This window comes from Oryzias latipes, chromosome 17 (genome assembly GCF_002234675.1).
Source record: "Oryzias latipes chromosome 17, ASM223467v1".
Classification (NCBI taxonomy): domain Eukaryota; kingdom Metazoa; phylum Chordata; class Actinopteri; order Beloniformes; family Adrianichthyidae; genus Oryzias; species Oryzias latipes.
In genome coordinates this window covers 9,642,876-9,666,090 of record NC_019875.2, presented here as the reverse complement: position 1 = coordinate 9,666,090, position 23,215 = coordinate 9,642,876, and the positions used below count along the sequence as shown (strand labels likewise).

At 40.5% G+C, this 23,215-nt stretch overlaps 1 protein-coding gene across 9 annotated transcripts in view; it reads right to left on the bottom strand.

Annotated features, from left to right (window-relative positions):
* Positions 1–23,215, bottom strand: part of efr3a (EFR3 homolog A) — a 113,355-nt gene that overhangs the window by 24,116 nt on the left and 66,024 nt on the right. For all 9 annotated transcript variants that reach the window (XM_023965565.1, XM_023965570.1, XM_023965563.1 and 6 more), the window contains one exon: positions 22,947–23,087. In XM_023965565.1, coding sequence (XP_023821333.1) covers positions 22,947–23,087 — 141 coding nt within the window. The remainder of the gene's footprint in view (positions 1–22,946; positions 23,088–23,215) is intronic.

The window sequence follows — 23,215 nt, the reverse complement described above, 5'->3', positions numbered from 1 at the left end:
CAGCTTTGCTCAGTGGCTTCTGTTTTGTTCCATTCTTACATACTGATCATCTCAAGAGCTGTGATGCTTTAGGGCTGTTGCCAGGCAACACCAAATTTTAACTTCCTCCACAGAGTGTCTACTGAACTGAGGTCCAATGACTGGACAGACCACGCGACAATCTTGAAATGCTTTTTGCATAGCTACTCCTTTGTTACCATGGCGATGCTTTTGGGATCAGAACTGTTTTCCTCACAACCAAATTCGAGTCCCTGATTGGTGAAAGTTCAATCTGGTCCAACTTCAACACATGTTGAATTGCAGTACGTTTTGTACGTAGCTTTTAAACTTTCTTGGTGGCTTTGATGACTTAAACATTAATCTCATAAAATAACAGATAATTGGGCTTGTGTACTTCTTTGTCCAATCCTACATTAATCTATTTATGGCTTCTTTTCATTTTGCAGCAGATTAATTACAGTTTGTCTGCTTTATTTGTTTCTGGGTTGTTTATTCCATCAGCACCAGCTGGCTGGCTTATGAATAATTCCTCGTGCAATCGATCCATTTTACACACAAACCAAACAACAATTGTGATGGTCGATCACTTAATTCATCTTGTTTAATATTCTTTATTTGCATTTTTTGTCAAAAGTGGCTTATAACCAGGATTCTACCCAGTGAAGTTTTTTCAAAGTAACAGTGCTTCTAATATCACACAGCTGTGCTTCTACTCAAACACACTGATATAATTAGATAATGCAGAGGAGGATCAGTTATGAATAAACCACAGAAACGCAGGAAAACCGAAGGAGGAAATCTGACACATCCCACCCCTGATCCCTGCAGGGAAACGTATGGTTGAGGACGCTAGAGGTCGCCGGCTTCAAACCAAAAAATAAACACTCGTCACGTGGGCGTAAATAAGATGGGTGCGATGAGAGAGATCTGTTCGTCTCTGTAGGAGCTGATCTGGAGCCTGCAGGTAAAACAATCAATACATGCGTTTGCTATTTCTGTCTGCAGACGCGCCGACGCAGACTGCAGCTCACACACGCCCACACACCTCCCTTTACACAAGACATGTGTGAAGTGTGATCCACTCACACTTCGCTTCGGTTTACTTTTTCATGTGACAGAAACTGGATCGACACAAGAGCCCAACACATGGATCTCATTTTCAGACTTCTGTGAGTCACAGTGAGAATCCACAAGCTGCCTCATGTTTTAGACACGACTCAATAAAAAAGAAAAAATATTTTTAGGAAATCTTCTATTTGAGGAGAAAACTCCTGTCGGAACTGAACGGCTGTTATCTGTCCAGACGCTAAAATATAGAAACTGGAGAGAACAATGAAAAAAGCAGGAAGAGGTTATTTACTGTTGCAATGAGAGAGAAAAAAATACACAAAATGAATTTACTATACTCCTTATTAGAAAAGTAACAAAGAGTACACGGAAAGGCGATGATCTTGGGAGGACATTCCAGACATCCACAGCTTCATCCAAAACACTGATTTCAAACTTCAGCCTCACAGTCCCTCTGTGAGCAGAAACTTCCCAAACACTGAGCCATAGCAGCTCAGGGTGCTGACCAAGGTTGTGCTGTCCTTTTTTGGAGGATTAAGGACCTGCAGGAGGCCGCCCGCCTCTTCTTTCTCATAAAAACAAACCGACCCGCAGAGATGCCTCGCTGGTTCTGGAACCGACTCTCTGACCTGAAACCAGGACAATCTCTCCATCCAGTCCAACAGTTTGCTGCGACTGCAAGGTGAAAAGTCCAACAGTTCGCTGTGACCTTCATTTTTTTAAAAAGATTTCAGAGTGAATGACTCATCCTGATGAAAACACAATAACTGTCTGTACTTTAGTCGTATCTTTAGCGTGAGTAAGGTGGAGGCTTCTCTACCAGGTAGATGTGAGTTATGCTGAAGTCCAGCTTCAGCCTGGAATAGTTTATGGAGAATGAAAAGTTTCTCTTCATATCAGCTTCTCACGTATTGGGAGGAAGAAAATGGACTGACTTTTGCTCTTCTGCAGCATAAAGCCTCCTTGCTGTGAGCCTCTGTGCTCTTCTACTCTGAAGGTCACGTTTCTTAAAACTGTCAATACAAATAAAGCTTTAATCAAATTCCTGGGTCATTGGTGTCCCCACCCGATCTGTACGCTGTACACCACTGTACGCAGCAAAATCAGATTCTTAAGAAGGTAAAAAGACCCTTGTTTTTTCTGTCTTGCAGGAAAAATACAATCGCATCAAGAAACATTTTTAACAGCAAAATAATCGGTTTGAGAAAAGATGTCTCAGTGACTAGAACTATTTTCTTAAAATAAGAATTATTGGTAGATAATTGTTTGCTACGACCTTGATCTTTCATGCATGTCTCATTCAGGGTTTGCCCACAGAATCAACCCGTAGGGCACTCTGACCTATAAGAACCAAAAATGCTTCAAGTGCAAGTTGACTCATTTCGTGCATGCAGATTACCGATTGGGTTTCCGGTACTGATCGGGTAGTGACGATTGGGATGCTCCAGTCTCAGGTGAGAGGGCTGACAGGTGTGAGGGGGAGATGGATGTGTGGAGGCAAAGTAAGGGGCTTCAATGCTGCCTGAAGCTCAAAATGTCTTCCTTTATTCATTTATTTATTTATTTTTTTTGCATTTTCCAGAAAAAAAGCAAGTCCATCACTGATGGAGTGATTCTAAATGACCAGAGTCTGCTTTCCAGACGGATCTAAACGATTATGGACAGAGTTCCTTTTAGCAGTCTAAACCGAAAGCAGTGTGAGCATGAAACCTTCAGCAAAAAGGACTGTTCGGTTTGAACTACCACAAACCAGCAGCATGTGAGCAGATGTGACAGGGGAGGAGGAATGAGGAGCAGAGAGCCAAACAACGGAGGAAAGGAACAAAAGAGGAGAGCCATAAAGACGTCTGGAAGCTGCTCGCAGGAGAACGATTTGCCAAAATGACGTCAATCCAAACCCCAAACCCCCACCCCCTTCTCTCTGTTAACCCCAATCCTCGCTATTTATAGCACGCCCTCACCCCCCTCACTCCTCCTCCCTGCAGGAGGAGAAAGTGGTCTCACCCTCCGACAGAAAAGCATCTTTTGCCGTTTAACGGACAGTGAGGGTTCAGCTGACGGTGATTCGGAGAAGGTTTTACCTTTGTTGTTGGCGGCCTTCAGAGGTTCTTGTTCAAGTTCTTAAACATGAACCCGAGCTAAGGAAAGAAAAAGTGAAGACGACTAATCTGTGGCAGATTGATGGATCTGTGAAGACAACCAGAGACTCTGACTGCGAGAATCAACCCGACAAACATCTAAACTGTGATGTCTTCATCGTTCTCCTGTCATCAGAGTGTCACGGTTTTTTTTCAGCACGTTGAAGCGCCGCATTCATCAAGCTGAGCTGCAGAGATTTAGTTCAAAGACAGAGGCTGCATTTAGGGAACAAAGTTTCCTTCTAAAAAAAAAAAAAAAAAAAAAAATAGAAAACTTTCCCGCCCACTCATCCCTGATCACGTGATGGACGCAACCGTGGCACTGAGCCCATCTACATGCACACCAAATGTCTGACCTTCACCTGGTTGGACGAGACATTTTAAAGAACCACGTAGACTAAATAATAGGATGTCTTACCTGGTAATGATAGTTATTTGATTAAGTCAAATCACATTAGAGCATGTAGATTTTTTCCATAAGAGACAACATTTCCCAGCATGCACACACCTTTTTCTGATATATTACGTAGTTTAACATCTGGGTGAGTGTAAACAAAACCCAGGAGATAGAGATCCAGCTGCAGGTTCAAAGGAGGCGCTGCTCCCACCTCAGACTAAACAAAAAAAAAAAGGAGCACCGTAGGGTTCCCAAATTAGCAAAGCTGACCGTCAATGCAGAGTTGGCCAAAAACAACCACGACTTTGAACATTTTTTTGTTTGAAAATCCCAAATAAAGAAGATCAAAAGCAAACTTAGCCAGAACCAGAGCAATGATGGCAGCAGAGGTCAGTCACGTTAGGTCTCACGGCAAACACTGTGTGTGTAAACTGAGCGTTTACGCTACTCAGTCGCTCAGACTTTCTTTTGCTTTCACTGATTCTCAGTCTGTTCATGTCCACGAAGACCATCATTTTACCTTCTAGCCAGCAGTGAATGCAGTTTATTTAACCATTGAACACCAGAGATGTCGCCGCCCTTTGACCTACCATAACTCGTCATCCATTTACGCAATCAATGTGAATCAGCCGATTCTGTCGCAACGAAAAGCAGCTCTGCTCCAACATGCAATACTTCATGTTAACCAAAGTAAAGTGTTGCATAACCGTACAGTGCTGCTTTTCTGCAGGACAGAATCAGCTGTTTTATCAAAACTGTCTAAGAACTTCACCATTGTTAACTGTTGCATATTAACACAAAGCTGCTTTTCTCTGTTTCAGAATCCAATGGAATTACATTATTTGCGTAAACGGTTAGAGTAACAGCAGGCAGGTCCACACACAAGGCCCCAGCAGTGCTTGACCACCTGCCATTTTAGCCTCATATTAGTAAGTGCCCTAGGACCTTTTTTTAAATTACTCATTAGCACTAATAAATTCATGTCAGAGGTGTGAGAAAAAAAGAAAAGAAAAAAAAAAAGGCGAAACAAAATCCCCACGGTTATCTGTCGGACCCAATTTACGGGGTGCTTTAGAGCTGCTGCTTCTGTCTCTGTGGCTCCACTCTGACTCATAGCCGCCAAAGACGGAGACACATAGCGAGCGACGGCATGGCAAGCTGCTGTTCCACAGAGTACTGAGGAGACCTGACGTTAAGCACCTCGAACCAGTAAGTTATGGTGTAACTATGAGGTCAAATTAGGATGGGCTTAGAGTGAATGAAAAAACGTCCACTTATTCAACGAGCTTAAATACAGATAACATTTCAGAAAAACGCTCTATATTAATCAGTATTTCAATTTATGCTTGTGTCAAACATTGGGGCATAGCGCATCCAGTGAGCACAGGGTAGGTCGTGCAGGGAAAGGAAATCGTGTATAAAATACAAAAGAAACACCAGATTCTATCCATCCATCCAACTTCCTCCGCTTATCTGGGACCGGGTCGCGGGGGCAGCAGTCTTAGCAGAGATGCCCACACTTCCCTCGCCCCAGCCGGCTTGATGAAGCCAACAAGACAACATCATCTGCAAAAAGCAGAGAGGAAATCCTGTGGTCCCCAAACCAGACCCCCTCCGGCCCCTGCCTGCGCCTTGAAATTCTGTCCATAAAAACTATGAACAGAACCGGTGATAAAGGGCAGGCCTGCCGGAGTCCGGGGACCGGGAACAGGTCCGGCTATGCGAACCAAGCTCCTACTCCGGTCATACAGAGACCGGACAGCCCTCAGTAAGGCTCCCCGGACCCCATACTCCCAGAGCACCCCCCACACCAGATTAAACGGTCAAAATAAGTGGCCCTTGTTTGGTATGGGTTCATTTGTTCCTCACTACAGGTCTGAAGTTATTTATTACCTTGTTTTTGAACGTATGTTATTATTGCCTCTGGCGCCTATCATCTATGTTTGCTTGGTTAGTTTTAAATTTTAGACTGTTTACGAGTGTTTTCTCACCCTTGGCAGGGGTATTTGTGTCTATGCTGATACCCTAGCCAACAGGGGGACAGGGCGGACGCCGCCTTCTGGGTTCTCTCTTCTTTAACTTTTTTTTTCTTTAGTCATTTCTCTTTTACTTGCGTTTGTTTCAGTGTATTTTATTATAAGGGGCTTGTTTAGTTATTTTATTGCATGAATGGGAATTAGTGATTTTGCATTCTCGTTTGTTTTTATGTACAGCACCTTGAGCCGTTTTCTTTACATGAAAGGTGCAATAAAACTAAAATTATTTTGAATTTAGTTTCTTTTTAATGTATCATATGATTGAACATTATCCATAGTTTCAATTGTAGAAAAAAGTTTGCCATTTGTTTGACCAATCTAGTTCTTTAAACTTTGTTTAGTGGCGGTTAAAAGTTGTAGGATAAAACACATATTGTGTGAGAGACTTTGAGCCCCCGCCGCTCTGCAAGCATGAGCTCTGAGTTACCAAAATCGAAAGAATGTAAACGCTGGAGGTAACATTCCGGTGCTAAGGGGTTAAATTGTTTTTTCTGTCTATGATAAAAGCGTCGAAGCAAAGCTGCACCTTCAATTAGAGAGCTTTTTAACTGACCAGGAGTCTGCTGAAAATAAAGTGCGTTTAAACAAGTGTGTTACACGTTTTTAACAACAGACGCCTGTATCTAAATAACAGGCGTTCTCACAATAAGGAGTAAGGGATGAACAGAGATGCAGCTCCACAGACGACCTTTGAGAAGATGACTATCTAAATGCACAATTCATTTGTTTTTCAAATAAAACTGCAAAACTGCTGAGTTCAAAAGAGCAGAACATTCTCCTACCCCCACCCACTATAACAGAGTAAATCAGAAAATAGGATGTGTCAGCTGTAGACAGACTGAAGCGAGAGGAAGATCAGTTCAGGAGAAAAAAACTGTTTGGAAAATATGTAAATAGTCGTGTAAATAACTACGCGCATGCAAATACCTCCAGACAGAAATAGAACAAAGTGATCCTTTTCTGCACAAACAGTTTACACATGAAACTGCAGAGTTTCCTGCATTTATAGTTGAAGGAAAATGGATAGAAAGTCGACTGAAGCTGCAGAAGCTTTTCTTGAGCGTGACAGCAGTCTCAGCCGAGGGCAAAGAAAACTCTTGACTTGCAGTAGTGCGGTTAGACGGTCGCAAACTGGAACGAAGGATCAGAGGAGCTCAAAGTATCACTCAGGAATGAAAAGCTCGTGTCCGGCCTGCAGGGGGCGATAGTTTCCAGCCAATCTGTGAGCGTCTGGTTGCCAGAGTGAGAACAGTGAGAACAACACTGCAGCAGATTTCAGCTGCACTCAGTTCTGGCTGGAGGCGAGACGGCGAGCGTGTCGAGTGTCACGCCTGTTAAGTGCTGCCTGTCAACAGAAACAACCACGATTACTCTACAGACGGACCAAAGGAAGGGCTGCAAAACCGCCGACAGCCTTGCACCATAAATAAAAACAACAGACACAACAACATGGAAATCTTTCAGCAACAAGACAAGGAAGGTTCTGAAATTTGAAGATCAGGAAAGGAGAGACTTCTTTCAGAGGATGATTGGCAATCAAAACCATCAACTAATCCTCCTAAACATTTCGGAGACTCCAGAATGAGAACATCTGCACATTTCTTAACTTCCAGATTCAGGTTTCTCAGTTTTTCTAGAATTTCCTAGCACTGGAACCATCTGCACTTTCATTACATACTGATGGGACTTTAGTGGCTTATAGATGCCTTGTGTCCTTCTGACTACCAGCAATGAAAATTTGTCCTCTGTAGAGGACATTTCTAAACCTGAATTTCTCTCAATTTCTCCCACTGCATACAACTAAATAAACTCCTTTTGGTATCTACAGAGGACATTTGGGGCTTTCCAATGATCCCAAACATGGAACGACTGTCTTCAGTGGAGATGGAAGTTTAGCTGAAGGTTTCTGCAGGGGGGTATTCCAGGAAGCATGTTTAAACTTCCCCTGACTTTAACCCTGAACTCTGGCTGAAATCTGTCTGAACTTGCTTACTCTGGGTATGTCGGTTCCAAAAGACCGGATATGAGTTAGCGTAATTACATTCGACTTGGTAACCCTGGGTTAATGCGCGTGCAGAGACATTCTCAATAAATCATCGACTTCCGGAGTCACCATGGAAACGAGTGGAGAAAAAAAAGAGTGCTATATATACTCCAGTGAGACAAAGTTGGAGATTTTAATGACGGCGTATGAAGATTATAAACCCATCAATTAAGTAATACGGCTGCATCATCAGCAAAAGAAAGAGTTTCTGCTTGGAGAAAAATAATGGACAGAAAGTAAACGCAAGAGTTTCTGATATTATTTCTATTTTCATTATGACGCATATATATAATTTATCCAACGTAAACGATTTACTTCAATTGGTAACAACAAGTAACTATACATTTTTCAACCTAATTTTTTTACGTCTATCCAACGTCTGTCAACAGTCTATCCAAATGTTTATACAACTCAAATTTACATATTTATCTAACTAAATGTCATATTACTCCAATTTAAATATTTTTCCATCCTAATTTATTGTATTTTTTTAACTCTAATATGTCTAAGTTTGAGCCTGCAAATATTCTCATTTGTATAACATTAAAATGAGTAATTCAATATGGAGTTGCAATATATAACATGTATTCAGTTATCATGAGTCTGACTTTAACTTGATCTTGTAACATGGCATAGCACTAGGGGTGCTAAATAAACTCATCATCCTCTCCCTCCCTCTCAATCATGGTGCAGAAAGAATTAAACATAACAGGACAAAATAACTCGGCAATACACAGTAAAACAGCTAAACAACTAAACACATTTGGACAAAAACCCACACTTAAACAACAATCCGTCCAGACAGGCAAAGGGAATGGTATAACACAGTTCCTTGCGCTGCCGATCTAACAGCAGCACCAAAGTTACACCTACTTAATTGAAATAATTTGAATGAAAGTAAAATAACTGTCTGATGTGAAAAAGATTTATCTGAGCTTCTTCATCCACTAAATTATCTTCAAATGGACACGGCATGCTGCTTCACCTCTCTGAAATCAAACTAACCTTCAACTAAACCTGCTCCAGACCAGGTTATGGTCAGAGCATGAGTTGCTATTGCAACTTGGCACACCCTGAAACATACCTCAATTTTTGGAACCAAAAGCTGAGGTTATCCGCTTCCTTAGCCTCAAACTTACCGTGGTAACTAGCACATCCTGCTTTATGTAATACCCCCTTGAGTTTTAATTTGGAGCTTTAATCATAACTTCTCTCGTGTAAATCTTTTATAAATGGTGCACAAGTTTTAATAACACAATAAGCAGGAACCTGGGCTAGCGTTGCAATGGAGACAAGACCGCCTACATACTATTATAGACTAAAGCTTTTGGAGCTTGGAGTTTGTCCTCATGAATTCACAGAGTTCAATAAACATGGATGCAACAAGAGATAAACAGCACACTATGAGGGGCCGTATAAGACATTATTTACCAACGGGTTTGGAAAAGCCGGTTTGCTGCGTGACGGAGAGAACAGCGCATGGAGTGAATTTACACTCCATTTTCGGCTTCTAAGGAAACCGTAAAAGCGGAATTTTGCTTTGAAAAACTCACAGCCTCCGTGTGAGCTGGAGACATCTTCTCCTGCTGATTGAGCTGCGGGGCCGATGGCAGTCTGAAGGCTCCCACACGTAACAACGCACCCGCCCCTCATACACAAAACGTACAGTAGTCCGATTGCTTTGCACAGAAACGATTTGCTCCATCCACCGGCGCAATGGGGATGAAGTGTTCCTCCTTGAAGCCGCCCTGGCCAGAGGTGTCGGAGTAGATAGGAAGGGGAGACAAGGAGCGCGCGGGGCGGGAGCGGAGCGCAGAGGCGTCCGCGGAGTGCAGAGGCTTCTGAATTCTGACGCACGCGCCGCACTGAGGCGCGCGTATCACGCTGAGGCGCGTGCTTTTCAGTCGCCGCTGCTGTATTTTACCGGTGTGTTTTTTAACCAGCCCTGTTACTCCCATAACGCTGCCGCGACACAAGCGGAAGGAGAGCTGTACCCGTTCACCCCTCCATGCACTGCTGATACTTGCTCATTCTTAAACACGTACAACAGAATGGCGAGCCGGGCATTGGCCCCGCCTTTAGCCCCTAAGACTCATGGGAAATGTGGAATCGCGGATGTAAATTTCCTCATCATAACTGAGGGATGTAATGTTGATTATATGGTTACTGTTTGTAATTTTATTTATGATACCTAGATTGTCAATAAGTTAAAAAAAATGAAATAAAAACACCATAACTGAGGAACTTGTGAACAGAATATAGGTCCATGCTGTTTGACAGATGTCGATACACTCAAATACGTGACCCATAGTCAAAACTGGCACCACCCACAATGTGCTAATGAATTTCACTCACTCTGGGATACTGGCCGTGATCTGTCAGGACGACAATATCGCCTAACACATGCGCGGCTTGTACTCTGACGCGGCTTGTGTATGTATAAAACTAATTAAACACGTGAAAATGGGTGGGTGCGGCTTGTAATCGGGTGCGCTTTGTAGTCCGGAATTTACGGTATATGAGCTGAATCAGAACAATGAAGTGAAGAATTTAACCACTTCTGATTGGTAAGACTGATGACGTATGATTAAGCCTTCAAGAATGATTGGTGGAGACAGTTAAAGGGGCGGGACTTTTCCGAAAACAGCCAAAACTGCGGCTAAATCGCGGTACCGTCATTCTTATCAAAATGTCTTTAATAGAATCAAATAAACACAAAGAAAAAAGTATTTTCTGATCTTTCATATTCCTAACTACTCAGTGTTTTATCAGGGCTTGTCTAAATGAACACAGAGCGGATATCCTGGAGATGGTAAATGTTTTTAGATCAGTGAATGGGTAATTTCCCACGGCACACCTGACCGTCTCTGGTTAAAAAAACACTGCATTTGTAGACACTTGAGCTAAAGCTCCAGTGCTAAAGGCTTAACTGAGGTGAAGCATTAAGTCAAGAAATGTGTGATGTCACAGATACAAACTATGGTCCACATGAAACACTTTAGTCTTAACTTTCCTTTACACCTTTTGGACGATTAAATCCTAAAATGTAGTGAAAACCCTCAGAAAAGGCAGCAAAACACAATATGTGCATCATCTGCGTAGGTGGGGAGTTTTAGGCCCCCTTTCTTCCTTAGAAATTCATTTCTGCAAATAGAATCAGGGTTCAATGGTCAGATTCAGCCATAATAATAAGAAACCATAACAGCCAAAGTGAGCATCAGTCAATGTTCACATACTTTTAGACACTGCAGTTTTTGTGTTTACAGTTGTCCTTCGTGTGCTATGAGGGGCCGTATAAGACATTATTTATTCTGAACCATTCACATTCATACATTCTTGCTCTCACAGTCATATATACTCTCTTTCGCATACATATATTCTCTTACGCATCCATATATTCTCTCTCTCACATTCATACATTCTTGCTCTCACAGTCATATATACTCTCTTTCGCATACATATATTCTCTTACGCATCCATATATTCTCTCTCTCACATTCATACATTCTTGCTCTCACAGTCATATATACTCTCTTTCGCATACATATATTCTCACTTGCACATCCATATATTCTCTCTCTCGCATGCATATATATTCTCTTACGCATTCATATATTCTCACTTGCACATCCATATATTCTCTCTCTCGCATGCATATATATTACTTTACACATACATACATTCTCACTCTCATTGTCACTCTTAAAAAACAATGTATGTATGTGAAAGACAAGTATATATGAACGTGTGAGGAAGAGTTTATATGTGTGTGTGAGAGAGGAGTATGCATGAAACGGAAGTTACTTTGCATGAAAAGGAAGGCACTTTGAATGAAAAGGAAGGCACTTTGAATGAAACGGAAGGCAGATGATTTCTCGTGCTCTGATTGGACGAGAGGCCGCCACCTCCCATTTTGAACAGACGCTAACACGAACCAATAAGAAGGCCATCGGAACCTTAAGAAATATTTTATCTTCACCTCAAGTGGTCACAAATCTGTCTGCATCTCTAGAGACACAAAGGAATGTCTCAAATACCAATAATGGTAATAGAAGTGCCACCGAAACAGAAAATCCGTATCCACCTTATTCCTAGCCCCCATGAGCCTTTGCGTGAATTATGGGCGACACTTCCTGTAGACGCTGGAACACGCATTTACATTAAAACAAATTCCTCTTGTTTTCGATCCATAACTACATATAAATGTGGGAAAACCAGCTGTCATTTCTTAAAAAAGGCAACGGTGAGGTGGAGATGAAATATTTGTTAAGGTTCCGATGGCTGCAGGACCCCCGTGGCTACTTCTTGCCGGTTCGTTTTTTAAAAAAAATAAACTTTATTAACAATATCTTGCACATACAAAATACCAAACACAAAACTCCACTGTGTGCAAAATACAATCTTCACGTTCGCCATGAGAATGAACAAAAAAACATAATGATAACCATGTAAAACAGGTTATGCAAAAAGAAAACAAAAATAATAAGGCAAAGGAATCTGTTAAAGTTTCAGGAGAGACCATGTTTCAACTGTTCTGACAGCTTTTTTGTTAGTGGAAGATTTAATACTGTTCACATACAAAACCATTTCTTTCTGAAAAACATAAAACACGGTTTTTTTGTTGGCATATTTACACTTGTGTATAAAGTATTTAGCCATAATTATAAGTAAATTAACTACATATATTTTTTCTGCATTAAGTCTTTCTTGTGTAAAATATCCAAAAATAATATGCTCGTAAAATAATCTATAATCTTCACATAGATGAGTTCTTATAAAATGTATCACATCTTTCCAAAATAGTTGAGTGAAAGAGCAAAAGCAAAAAAGATGAGGCACAGTTTCTGGTGAGGAATGACAGAATGAACAGTTTATGTCCAGATCTTTTTTAAACTTAGTAAAGAAATGTTTCACTGGATAAAATTTGTGAAGAATTTTGAAAGAAATTTCTCTGATTTTATTGGTGATGAAATACTTTTGTGGCAGGGTCCAAACCTTTTCCCACTGAATTCTACATCCAAAGCTGTTCCAGTATGAGATAACATACGGTTTTGTGGCAATCTCATTTTGAAACAGAGAACGGATACTTTGATTATTCCTGCTAGCTGAAAAACATACCTTTCCACAACACAAGTCTGTTAATTTGGGATTTCTTGCTTGTTCATGTTAGCGTCTGCACTGTAATCCCTAGCGAGTTGACTGAACTTAAAAATTATTTTGTAACAGATTACGCAACAGTTAAGTTATATTATTAAAACTTTTAAGTTAACATTTATTAAAATTCATATTGTCAGTTGGCTTACATTTGTATTATTTCATATAAAAATATTAAGATTCCTCAACTTATAAAAGAGAGATTATTTACTTAAAGTTTTTAATATTTTCCAACTAAAAAACGCTTTAACTAACTATATTTTTATATTACTCAACTCATAAAATATGTAAAATTCACTCAAATGCTTTATAAATTCTTTAACTCATTAAATGTGTAGCATTGAAAATATTTAAAATTCTTCAGCTTAAAATGTATTCTAAACAGAGATATTGATACTGCCCCACTACATTTTAAAGGCTAACATTGATAAAAACCAACAAACGTGAAGGCCACACAATAGTGATTGCTTAATACACTTTTTTTAATTGCTCTTTAAAAAAAAGCACAAATATCAAGAGGATGAAGAAACAATAAGTGCAATAAAACTGCATTATAAGAGTGCCACACAACATATTGACAAAAAGAGTTGGTTTTGTATTTTACGGCAGAAAAAGCAAATGATCACAACAAAACACATTAGTTACATAACACTTAAACCAACAAATAGTCCATTCTGGAAGACTCACTCAACGAAACATTCTTCAGCGTCAATAAATGTCCTTTCAGTGGTTTGCTGTCCTCAAGGCTCAAGACAGCATTCTGAATAAATATGAAGGCAAGTTCAAGTTTTTTGGGGTGCTGTAGGTCCAGAGCATAGATGTCCCCGAAGAGTTAGAAGAGATTAGTCAGCCAGATCTGTGGGACCACTGACGGCAGCATCCGGAGCGTCACCACGACAACTGAGAAGATACCCACAGCAGTGTCTGTGAGGTCTGGTATTCTGGAAAATACAAAACAAAAAACACAGATGAGTTCAGACCCTCAAAGATATTCATCACACTAATGTCCAAAACTGACATTCCTGCCATCTGTCAATAGGAATCTTTTCATGCTAACATTCTGTTAGCTTTTAATCAACTGGCTATGATGTTTTAAGGACCAACTCCAATTAAAATTGTGTTTTTAAAAAGTTCTTTAGCATTTTTCTGAAGGAGGACATTTATAAAATAATTTAAGACTAAAGCTTCATTTTTCTTTATTCAAATAATGATGGATCAGGAGCAGAAAAGGTAAACGAAACTCCACTCCTTCCAATCAGGAGTCCCTGATGTTCGCCTTTCATCTTCCGTCTCAGTTTTAAAACCATTTAAAAATATCACTCAGTTTACAAACTACAAACAATTGCCCTATTTATTATGTCACTCAATAAAATCTCAATCAATATTAAAGGATTAGTGAAAACCATTGACAGGGAGTCGTGTGCACTTACTGTACAGGTCTTGAAGAAGTTGGAGGCATCTTCATGCAGATAAACAGGAAGTGCAAGGAGGACAAGTGCCCGTCTCATGTTCACGTCACGCTGGTCCTAAAAGAATAAAAAGAAATATCCATTACCTTTGAAGCAAATGCAGAGCAAACACTTCCAATATTTACTTAAGGAACTTTAAGAAATAATAAAATGATACCTTTTCTAGATGTCTATTTCTAGTAAGAGGACAATACAGTGTTTATGTCATGATCCACTTCAGGTCAAAGACCCAAAGTCATTTGAAGGCAAGTTACACCGTGGCTTCTTACAGCTGTTTACAAATGATTTGTTATCCGTTTTTGAATTATGCACATTAGAAATTCACCTGGAGGTCATAAATCCTAACCAAGCTGGCCAGTTCCTGTCTGTTTTGGTGGACTTAGTCTCAGAAAAGGGCAGCTTTAAGTTACACAAACATGTAAAAACTGCACAATTTCCTCTGACTGCATCTACTCTACATAAATCCATTTCAGATCTTGACAGATGAGTTTTCATGGTTTCAAATGATGGAATGGTGCTAATGCAACATCATTTTATTATTGTAATATACTGTCATAAAGACATGACAATATTCCAAAGTGTCTCCACATACATGGCAGTGGAAACACTTTGGAATATTGGCTATGTAGTACTGCAGTATTATATGTAGTACTGCATAATGCCAAAGTAACAGAACACAACTTGCACCTCCATTCCATTGTGCCACCTTCAGCCTGCAATCTAAATATGTTTAGTTAAATTGTAAATAATTTCAGCTCTATTTAGACCTTTGGCTAGTTAAAATGTGCATAAATGTTTCCATGCTGCCGTATAAATCTAATAATGGTAATAGTTCAGGATGAATGTATTAAATAAGTATAAAACTCACCCACTGACAGGTCTTTTCTGGTGAAATGGTGACTTTCTGGTGAACTTTCTGAAGTTCAGTATCTGAAAAAGTCCAAAAGAGATTTTTCAATGTTAAAAAATGTTTCAATTATATTCTGATCAAAAAACATTTATTGCACTACACAACCTATTGCATTTTTTGTTTTTTTAAAATAGCTCTAGACAAATAACTGAGACAAGTTACCTGGCTGGCCTTGGCGTCTACCTGGAGGTGAAACACTGAACACTCTGTAGTTCGGTACCTGAACACAACACGAGCACGTTGATTAATTTATTTTTACAAAAACCTTTTTTATAACGGAGATCAGTGATTTATAAAAGCTTAAAGCTGCATTCAAAACCCAATGCTTCCATGTAGCAACCAGGCTTAAAACTGTTGGCGGTAGCTCCTCCCACACAACCGTTAGAGGCTTTGAGTGACATTTTTGGACAAATGTCCAGCAGCAAACTTTAGCCACAGACAGAGGCCTCCAACGCGAATTTCACACGCGGATCATGTTTAGTGTGATTGCAGCATAACAGATCATTTCTACCTCTGAAAAAAAAAAAACCTCATCACTGTCGTAACTTACGGGCAGAAATGCATTTTGGGTTTGGCTCGCCATACGTCTGCTATGACAAACTAATCATGTATACATTTCCACATTAATCTCTAAAACAATCATAACACACATATGTTTAAACAACAGTAAACCACATTTACGGTAGTATAAGAGCATTTTTAAAGCATTCATTCATAAACCATGAACGATACTTACCAAATTAAATCAGGGCTGAAGACAAGACGGCACCATCAGCGATGAGGCGGATGAAAAAAAAACCCGAGGTTGGGGCGTCTTGAAGCGGGACGAAATCGCAACGCTTTGCAGAATAATAAAATGCTCGACTTTCAATTTCAAACGTCGCATACTCGCATTCGGCAAATCCAACATGGCCACCTGAGCTAACGTAGAGAAAACGAAACACCCTCCCACCAGTACGTGATGACGTCATAACGCTACTTCACGGATCTTAAAATTTTTGAGTGCCAGATACAAATAAGCTTTAAAATATTTAGCACTGTTAAGTTAAATTTGAAAAAATCTTGATAGAGCTTAATACTTTATAGTTGAATCAACTACAAAATGACATTTAAGTTGTGTAACCTTAATAGTTATGAGTCAGTACAAGTGATAGGGTTTAGAGTGTGTTCAAAATGGGAGGTGGCGGCCTCTCGTCCAATCAGAGCACGAGAAATCATCTGCCTTCCGTTTCATTCAAAGTGCCTTCCTTTTCATTCAAAGTGCCTTCCTTTTCATGCAAAGTAACTTCCGTTTCATGCATACTCCTCTCTCACACACACATATAAACTCTTCCTCACACGTTCATATATACTTGTCTTTCACATACATACATTGTTTTTTAAGAGTGACAATGAGAGTGAGAATGTATGTATGTGTAAAGTAATATATATGCATGCGAGAGAGAGAATATATGGATGTGCAAGTGAGAATATATGAATGCGTAAGAGAATATATGGCGTATACTTATATAGCGCCTTTCTTCCTACAAGGACAAAGCGCTTTACAGTCACAGACCCATTCACCCAGTCACACACACATTCACTCACACATTCACACACTGGTGGTCGCTCCGCTGCCAAACACAGGCGCCCGCCTACCACCATATATGCATGCGAGAGAGAGAATATATGGATGTGCAAGTGAGAATATATGTATGCGAAAGAGAGTATATATGACTGTGAGAGCAAGAATGTATGAATGTGAGAGAGAGAATATATGGATGCGTAAGAGAATATATGTATGCGAAAGAGAGTATATATGACTGTGAGAGCAAGAATGTATGAATGTGAGAGAGAGAATATATGGATGCGTAAGAGAATATATGTATGCGAAAGAGAGTATATATGACTGTGAGAGCAAGAATGTATGAATGTGAATGGTTCAGAATAAATAATGTCTTATACGGCCCCTCATAGCACACGAAGGACAACTGTAAACACAAAAACTGCAGTGTCTAAAAGTATGTGAACATTGACTGATGCTCACTTTGGCTGTTATGGTTTCTTATTATTATGGCTGAATCTGACCATTGAACCCTGATTCTATTTGCAGAAATGAATTTCTAAGGAAGAAAGGGGGCCTAAAACTCCCCACCTACGCAGATGATGCACATATTGTGTTTTGCTGCCTTTTCTGAGGGTTTTCACTACATTTTAGGATTTAATCGTCCAAAAGGTGTAAAGGAAAGTTAAGACTAAAGTGTTTCATGTGGACCATAGTTTGTATCTGTGACATCACACATTTCTTGACTTAATGCTTCACCTCAGTTAAGCCTTTAGCACTGGAGCTTTAGCTCAAGTGTCTACAAATGCAGTGTTTTTTTAACCAGAGATGGTCAGGTGTGCCGTGGGAAATTACCCATTCACTGATCTAAAAACATTTACCATCTCCAGGATATCCGCTCTGTGTTCATTTAGACAAGCCCTGATAAAACACTGAGTAGTTAGGAATATGAAAGATCAGAAAATACTTTTTTCTTTGTGTTTATTTGATTCTATTAAAGACATTTTGATAAGAATGACGGTACCGCGATTTAGCCGCAGTTTTGGCTGTTTTCGGAAAAGTCCCGCCCCTTTAACTGTCTCCACCAATCATTCTTGAAGGCTTAATCATACGTCATCAGTCTTACCAATCAGAAGTGGTTAAATTCTTCACTTCATTGTTCTGATTCAGCTCATATACCGTAAATTCCGGACTACAAAGCGCACCCGATTACAAGCCGCACCCACCCATTTTCACGTGTTTAATTAGTTTTATACATACACAAGCCGCGTCAGAGTACAAGCCGCGCATGTGTTAGGCGATATTGTCGTCCTGACAGATCACGGCCAGTATCCCAGAGTGAGTGAAATTCATTAGCACATTGTGGGTGGTGCCAGTTTTGACTATGGGTCACGTATTTGAGTGTATCGACATCTGTCAAACAGCATGGACCTATATTCTGTTCACAAGTTCCTCAGTTATGGTGTTTTTATTTCATTTTTTTTAACTTATTGACAATCTAGGTATCATAAATAAAATTACAAACAGTAACCATATAATCAACATTACATCCCTCAGTTATGATGAGGAAATTTACATCCGCGATTCCACATTTCCCATGAGTCTTAGGGGCTAAAGGCGGGGCCAATGCCCGGCTCGCCATTCTGTTGTACGTGTTTAAGAATGAGCAAGTATCAGCAGTGCATGGAGGGGTGAACGGGTACAGCTCTCCTTCCGCTTGTGTCGCGGCAGCGTTATGGGAGTAACAGGGCTGGTTGAAAAACACACCGGTAAAATACAGCAGCGGCGACTGAAAAGCACGCGCCTCAGCGTGATACGCGCGCCTCAGTGCGGCGCGTGCGTCAGAATTCAGAAGCCTCTGCACTCCGCGGACGCCTCTGCGCTCCGCTCCCGCCCCGCGCGCTCCTTGTCTCCCCTTCCTATCTACTCCGACACCTCTGGCCAGGGCGGCTTCAAGGAGGAACACTTCATCCCCATTGCGCCGGTGGATGGAGCAAATCGTTTCTGTGCAAAGCAATCGGACTACTGTACGTTTTGTGTATGAGGGGCGGGTGCGTTGTTACGTGTGGGAGCCTTCAGACTGCCATCGGCCCCGCAGCTCAATCAGCAGGAGAAGATGTCTCCAGCTCACACGGAGGCTGTGAGTTTTTCAAAGCAAAATTCCGCTTTTACGGTTTCCTTAGAAGCCGAAAATGGAGTGTAAATTCACTCCATGCGCTGTTCTCTCCGTCACGCAGCAAACCGGCTTTTCCAAACCCGTTGGTGACGGTGGACTTTTTTACGCTGCTTTTAACGATTGCCTTTAACTTGAAAGCTTCATCATATTGTAGCGGCGATCTGGTGCACGTTGGGTCTAATGGCACCAAAGGATTCTGGGATGCGGCCGGGCATGCGTGTTTCATTTTGTTGAACCATGACTGAAGTGTCTAAGACCTGAAGTCAAGTCCATGCTGTTTGGCTGCTTAGAGGTGTGTTGAATAAAAATGCCTCGTGCTTGGTGTTAGATAGAGAATTCAAACTATTCACTGAGTTTGAAAGTACGTGCATGGCGGCCGCTAATTAAATCCATAAATTAGCCGCGTCACTGAATAAGCCGCAGGGCTGTAAGCGCAGGAAAAAAGTAGCGGCTTGTAGTCCGGAAATTACGGTAGTCTCTGTTCCAACAAAACATAACAGCTAAAGCTCGTCTTTAGTGGTGTAGCTTTTCGCAGGATCCGATGTCAGACCGTGGAACAAGTGAACAAAACAATGAAGCTCAGAGAAGCGAGTCTGTTTGCGATCTGCAGCATTTTCCCGCTACATCTCCCATGATGAGTAGGGTTAAAGTGACAGTGTCTCAGCGTACAATGAGTCTTCCTTGTTAAACATCTTGAAACCACAACGAATACACTAAATCTTCTTGATGAAATCAGAGGTCAACAGTTTAGTTCTCCTTCAAGGTTTGTGTTTATTAACAGCCAAACTTCCCAGACTTTGTTCCAAGTCATCTTTCTAAGTGAAACACTTTTCTAAAAAGTTCTGGATTATTTTATATGTTAAATTTAAGAAGTAATAATAACACTTAAGAAACAGGATTAAGGTGAAGTGGCCAACAGACACAATTAAACTAAATTGAAACAATTTAATCATCTAAAAGGAAATAAAACAATTTTGTTAAAGTTTTCAGAGACTTCATGTTTAATTAAGACAAAAGAAAAACTAAAACTTCAACATGTTAACTTTTTGTGTAGCTACAGAAAACATAAATATAATGTTAGTCTTTTTGTGTAAAATTTATCAAACATATTGTGATCATATAATTGTTCAAAACTTACAGTTGTTTTTGCACTAACATTGAAAAAAATATATAAAAAAATAAATCACTATTTAGAAAGACTACTTTGTTTTTTGTGAGGTTACATAAAATTGCATGTTAATAAACTGAAGGGAAAAACAACTAACAGGGTAAAAAGTCAAATAATTTGGTTGCAAATTATTACTGAAAACTAACTTAACTTTTATTACAAATTTTAGAAAAAAAACAGCTGCAACTTCCAACTTTTTCTGCCACAATTATCACAAAAATGCATTTGACATTGTGGAGGGACTGTACATCAATACAGACTATTGAGCTTCTCCTTTTTTAATTTTTGGATGCTGGTGTGCAGCAGGATTTTTGTCAAGGAAAAAGTCTGCCTTGGCTCAAAAAAGGTTGAAAAAAACACTGCACTAACGTAACTCTTTAACCGTTTTGGCGATTAGCGTAATTCCAGGGTAATCGGCAATGGATAAAAGCTCCTTTGCTCTTATATGCAACACTTTACAGCAGTAAAGCGTTTTAAATCAGCTTATTATCTCGCGTGGGGGGGGGGGGGGGGGGGGGGGGGCTTTGTGCCATTATGCAACACTTTGCTTTTAGTCATGTGCTGTTTCAACAGAATCAGCTGATTCATGCTGATCAAGTCAAAGAGTTATTTTGGTGTTGCTGGCAACATCTAAGGTGTTTAAAGTCCCCCTCAGATGAAAACCAAGTATTTTGAGTTTGTGACATGTACATGTGGCATCTTTCTAATGAAAGAGAACAAATGTAATAAAAATCATTTCATTTTTGCATTTCTAAGTATTTCTCCTTTGAAATCGTTGTCAATCAAACTTTTACAAAGACGCTCGGTTTGATTGAATGAGCCGTTGCGATGTCACAACCGCACATGCGAATTGCACAGGGTCCCTGATCTGGCCCGTCCAGCGTGCACATCAGCTCAGGTCCAGGAGAAGAGAAGATGGCGCATTGCCCGCATGTATTTTAAATGTGTCCAAGGCTGGATTTTGTTGTTGGACCCATGTATTTAAATTTAAACTTAAAGTTAAAGTCCCAAATGTGTTCTCCGCATTTGTGTTCTCTCTCTGACAGAGTTTGAAGGCTTGTTGTCCCACATTAACCAGGGTAAAAATAATAACTTTAAAAACAGGGAACCTTTTTTTATTATTAGCTCGATGAAAATAAGAACAATAACAAAGTTCTGGAGGCCCGTGCAGGGTGGTGCCCCATCCTGCAACGGGTTTCTCGCCAGCTCGCCTCCCTGGAGCCAGAACAGTGATAGGGATCGTTTCAGCTCCATTAGCCCTGTGACAGACTGTCCAGGATGCACCCACAATTTAGTTCAGACGGGTACTAAATTGCGCCGCTGAAATTGCACCGCTGCCAGACTTTCCCACTGAATCGCGTCTGTACCATTGAATTAACATTAAAGCTGGCCACCTCTACCACGCGAATCACGTTTGGTGAGTTTGGTACTTAACCCTAACCTGTAATCCTAAACCTAACCATTCCTCTGGGTCTGTGGGGACAAGAAAAAAGTTCAGCAATGGCCGCACATACTTGGAAAATTGTGTGTGAGTAGTCACTTCCTTTATGGCATTTCATTTTATTTGCTGTCAAAATGAACAATCTAAATGATCTACAGTCGGTGCTGTTTGCTGGTGCAATGTAACTTATTTTATAATGTAGTTCAAAACCTTTTTCAAAGTTCTTATCAAAGTTCTGTTATGTGTGCAATGTTATTAAACAGTAGGGTCTGGTAGACACATCATTCCTCACATTGCTTAAAAAATGTCAATTTGGAGCCAAAAATATCCCACTTTTCACCTTTTCTTTATCACTTAAGAGAAACTTTTGGGAATAGAGACAGTCTGTGTCGTTTGAGTATTAGGTTTAAAAAAAATTAAATCAAATAAAACAGGTCCAAATGGCTCTTTAAGTGGTAAAGGTCGCTGTCCCCCTGGTCTACCAGGTTATCATTTTTTGAGTGAGTGAAACCTTTTGCTTCCTCCATTCTGCAGTGCAGAAACACACCAGGTGAGAGAGATCCTCGGCTGGGCTTGGCCATTTACTGTCTCATTTATGGTCCGCGCCACCAACAGTGGCAGTGGCTTAAAGCCCAGGAGACGATTACTGGGTGGTGGGGGTGCAGCAGAGCTTATTTTGTTTTGTTTTGTGAGTGCACACACACACTCGCATGTGTGTGAACACAACATGCTTTTCTTTGAGAGAGACAGACACATGCAGCATGTCATACCTACGACTGCATATACTGCACATACTACTGTGTATATTTGATGGGCTGCTTGATAAAGCAGAAATTTGGGCTCTGATAAAAGAAAAGTACCTTATTTCTGGTGTGAAGTTGCACTTTCTACCCAGGTAGTGGCAGAAATTGTGCCTTTTTTAACCTGCCTCCATTGGCCTTTTGAGGGACTGACTTCTGCCAACTCAGAGACTATTTGGGGGCTTGGGTAATTGAGTAAATGGGTAAATGGCTCTTACAGGCCAACCTCTGTTTTGGTGTATACGACTATGCCTTAATTAGAGAAAATTAGTGAGTGAACCAAACATTTCTTTCAAAAAGGGCAGTGAGTGAGATGGGGGGGTGGACTGGGTGGAGATGTAGACATAACTGTGGTCTCTAAATGTATTTGCAGAAGATGTGAGTAAGGGGGAGAAGATAGACAAAGAAAAAAATCCCTAGAACAGAACCTTGGGGCATGCCAAAGGTAACAGGAAGCCATTAAGAGTGTAAAGCTTTTAACTTAAAATGTAAAAAGAAAAAAGAAAAAGAAAATCTGATATGTTTTTTATATAAATGGGGAGAAATTAGACATTTCTTTTCATATATGGAGTGTATGGTGTCACCGCCGGTAAAGTACTCACACCAGCACGGGCCGAACCGCGTTGTTCATGTTCCCATATGCCGCTCGGCCCAGCAACTCCCGGAAACAGTTCTCAGCCAGTACAGCGGGGTTCTCCTCGCCATCCTGCCCCGTCCCAGAAGGCGTGCTAGGGTGTCCCGTCCTGTCAGAGACAAACCAACATCAAGTTCGTGTTTGGGCACCTTCACAGTCTGTGAGAAAACACCAAGTGAGCATGAGCAGAAATCATCTCAGTGAACAGAAAAGGAATCTCAAAAAAAATTACAATCT